At 44.5% G+C, this 2920-nt stretch overlaps 1 protein-coding gene across 2 annotated transcripts; it reads left to right on the top strand.

The window, feature by feature from the left end:
- Positions 1-674: 674 nt before the first annotated feature.
- LOC132896585 (tubulin alpha-1A chain-like) lies at positions 675-2504 on the top strand. Of its 2 annotated transcripts, none has more exons than XM_060937525.1 (4): positions 675-834; positions 949-1097; positions 1175-2148; positions 2396-2504. In XM_060937525.1, exons 1-4 carry the CDS (start codon positions 714-716, stop codon positions 2502-2504), a joined length of 1353 nt encoding a protein of 450 aa, XP_060793508.1. In that variant the 5' UTR covers positions 675-713. The 2 variants fall into 2 exon arrangements, with proteins under 2 accessions (XP_060793508.1, XP_060793509.1); XM_060937526.1 differs by having other exon boundaries at positions 676-834; positions 1175-2123; positions 2482-2504.
- The last annotated feature ends 416 nt before the right edge of the window (positions 2505-2920 follow it).

Here is a 2920-nt window from a genome sequence, read left to right as displayed (position 1 = left end):
ACAGTTGCCGTTGTATAAACGGCAACTCCCAGTATCACCTCCCTAAATTATCATGATAATGGAAGAAGCTTTCCTACATGCAAACAGTAAAAACCTTTAAAAAAAAAAAAAAGCTTACATGTGCAGACTTTGAAACGAGAAACTTTTTTTTTTCGCTAGCTGCGAAAAATGGTCTGCCACAGTCCATGTTGTATTCCATGAGAAATTGGCAGAATATAACTTCTGTAGCTGTCACAGAAGTCTGGGCAGTCCAAGTCGATGTACTTAAATGACCGAGAAAACCACGTGCAACGATAAAACCACATAAATCGAAAATAGTTCCATTTCATTGGGCATGCGTGTTTGAAAAAATAAATGGTGGATGCTAAGAAAATTTTCTCGGAGTAACGGAAAAAATCTCTGATATAAACGTAATTTTCCTGTATGAAAATCAGTGTACGCCGTATTAGCCAAAAAATTGCATTTTCTCGTACAAAATACAGGGAAACCATATAACTTGACATGTATGTAACTATGTAAAATGCATCTCCATGTTTGTAAGCAAATTCATGATGTAACAAATGTATGACTGTACTGTTTTAGTAAGTATACATTATGTTGTCCTCCCACAGCGTGAGTGCATATCAATCCACGTAGGTCAGGCAGGTACCCAGATTGGAAATGCCTGCTGGGAACTCTACTGTCTTGAACACGGCATCCAGCCAGACGGCCAGATGCCCAGTGACAAAACCATCGGAGGTGGAGATGATTCCTTCAACACTTTCTTCAGTGAGACTGGAGCTGGAAAGCACGTTCCCAGGGCTGTGTTTGTCGATCTGGAGCCCACAGTCATAGGTCAGATTAAGATCTTTTGGTGCTGAGAATCCCCTTCCCCTTTTTTTTTTAAATTCATTAATGTTTAGCGTATTTGACTGTTCAGTTTCCTCATATTTTGGGATTTTCCTTTAGATGAGGTCCGCACTGGAACATACCGCCAACTGTTCCACCCTGAGCAGCTCATCACAGGGAAGGAGGATGCTGCAAACAACTACGCTCGTGGTCACTACACTATTGGCAAGGAAATTATTGATCTGGTGTTGGATAGGATCCGCAAACTGGTGAGTAACAGCAAACTGTCTAACTTTAACATAAATTTATTTTTATTATATCTCTAATTTCTTATGATTCTTTATAGGCTGACCAGTGCACAGGTCTCCAGGGAATCCTGGTCTTCCACAGCTTTGGTGGTGGAACTGGTTCTGGTTTCACCTCCCTGCTGATGGAACGCCTGTCTGTTGACTACGGTAAGAAATCCAAGCTGGAGTTCTCCATCTACCCAGCTCCCCAGGTGTCTACTGCTGTGGTGGAGCCCTACAACTCTGTCCTGACCACCCACACCACCCTAGAGCACTCTGACTGTGCCTTCATGGTGGACAATGAGGCCATCTATGACATTTGCCGTAGGAACCTCGATATTGAGCGTCCTACTTACACTAACCTGAATAGGCTGATTGGTCAAATTGTGTCCTCCATCACTGCCTCTCTGCGTTTTGATGGTGCCCTCAATGTCGATCTTACTGAATTCCAGACCAACTTGGTTCCCTATCCCCGTATTCATTTCCCACTGGTCAACTATGCTCCAGTGATCTCTGCACAGAAGGCTTACCATGAGCAGCTCTCTGTGGCTGAAATCACAAATGCCTGCTTTGAGCCAGCCAATCAGATGGTGAAATGTGACCCACGTCACGGCAAGTACATGGCCTGCTGCATGCTCTACCGTGGCGATGTGGTGCCTAAAGATGTGAATGCTGCAATTGCCACCATCAAGACCAAGCGCACCATCCAGTTTGTGGACTGGTGTCCCACTGGGTTCAAGGTGGGCATCAACTACCAGCCCCCCACTGTGGTTCCAGGTGGAGACTTGGCCAAGGTGCAGAGAGCTGTGTGCATGCTGAGTAACACCACAGCTATTGCTGAGGCCTGGGCTCGTCTCAATCACAAATTTGATCTGATGTATGCCAAGCGTGCCTTTGTGCACTGGTATGTTGGTGAGGGTATGGAGGAAGGTGAGTTCTCTGAGGCCAGAGAGGATATGGCTGCCCTGGAAAAGGATTATGAGGAGGTTGGTGCTGATTCCATTGAAGGTGAGGGAGAGGAAGAAGGAGAGGAGTTCTAGTGTGATAACAAAAAGTGGAAATTAAAACTGGTGTCCCACTGGGTTCAAAGTGGGCATAAACTACCAGCACCCCACTGTGGTTCCAGGTGGAGACCTGGCCAAGGTGCAGAGGGCTGTATGCATGCTAAGCAACACCACAGCAGTTGCTGAGGCCTGGGCTTGTCTTGATCACAAATTTGAGCTGATGTATGCCAAATGTGCCTTTGTGCACTGGTATGTTGGTGAGGGTATGGAGGAGAGTGAGTTTTCTAAGGTGAGAGAGGACATGGCTGCCCTCGAGAAGGCTTATGAGGAGGTTGGTGTTGATTCTATTGAAGGTGAGGGAGAGGAAGAGGGAGAGGAGTACTAGTGTGGGAACAAAAAGTTGAAATTAAAACATGTAGCCAGTATGTACACATGATATTCCTTAAGTATCAAGTGTAAACTCCTACTTCTGAATGTGTATTGTTAGTGTCTTGGCCAGTAACATTGTCTCTGGCAATTTGTCAATGTGCCTGAATAAAGTTATCATGCATTTTTGAGTGTTTTTTTCTTGTTGGATAATATAATTTCACTAGAAGTCATGCAGCCTTCATGATTCATATTAAATATATATATGGTTCCTGGGGATGTAAAAAATGGGGAACTTGCATGTATGATGTGGAGACCACTAAAATATGCTGTATGGTGCACCCTCTTCTGGCCATCTGGGTAATTATTATTAGCGGAGCACCATACCTAAGAAAAAATGGTAAACCCATCGAGTTGATTTTTTTGTGTGTGTGT

Source organism: Neoarius graeffei, chromosome 13 (genome assembly GCF_027579695.1).
Source record: "Neoarius graeffei isolate fNeoGra1 chromosome 13, fNeoGra1.pri, whole genome shotgun sequence".
In the NCBI taxonomy this organism is placed as follows: Eukaryota; Metazoa; Chordata; class Actinopteri; order Siluriformes; family Ariidae; genus Neoarius; species Neoarius graeffei.
This window is presented reverse-complemented; position numbering and strand designations above follow the sequence as displayed.

What these genes read in the sequence shown, in the direction of transcription:
- LOC132896585 (XM_060937525.1), top strand. Translation starts at nt 714, where the DNA reads ATGCCCAGTGACAAAACCATCGGAGGTGGAGATGATTCCTTCAACACT. An exon ending in TCTGGAGCCCACAGTCATAG is followed by an intron (nt 835 to 948) that starts GTCAGATTAAGA and finishes ATTTTCCTTTAG; the next exon opens with ATGAGGTCCGCACTGGAACA. An exon ending in TGGATAGGATCCGCAAACTG is followed by an intron (nt 1,098 to 1,174) that starts GTGAGTAACAGC and finishes GATTCTTTATAG; the next exon opens with GCTGACCAGTGCACAGGTCT.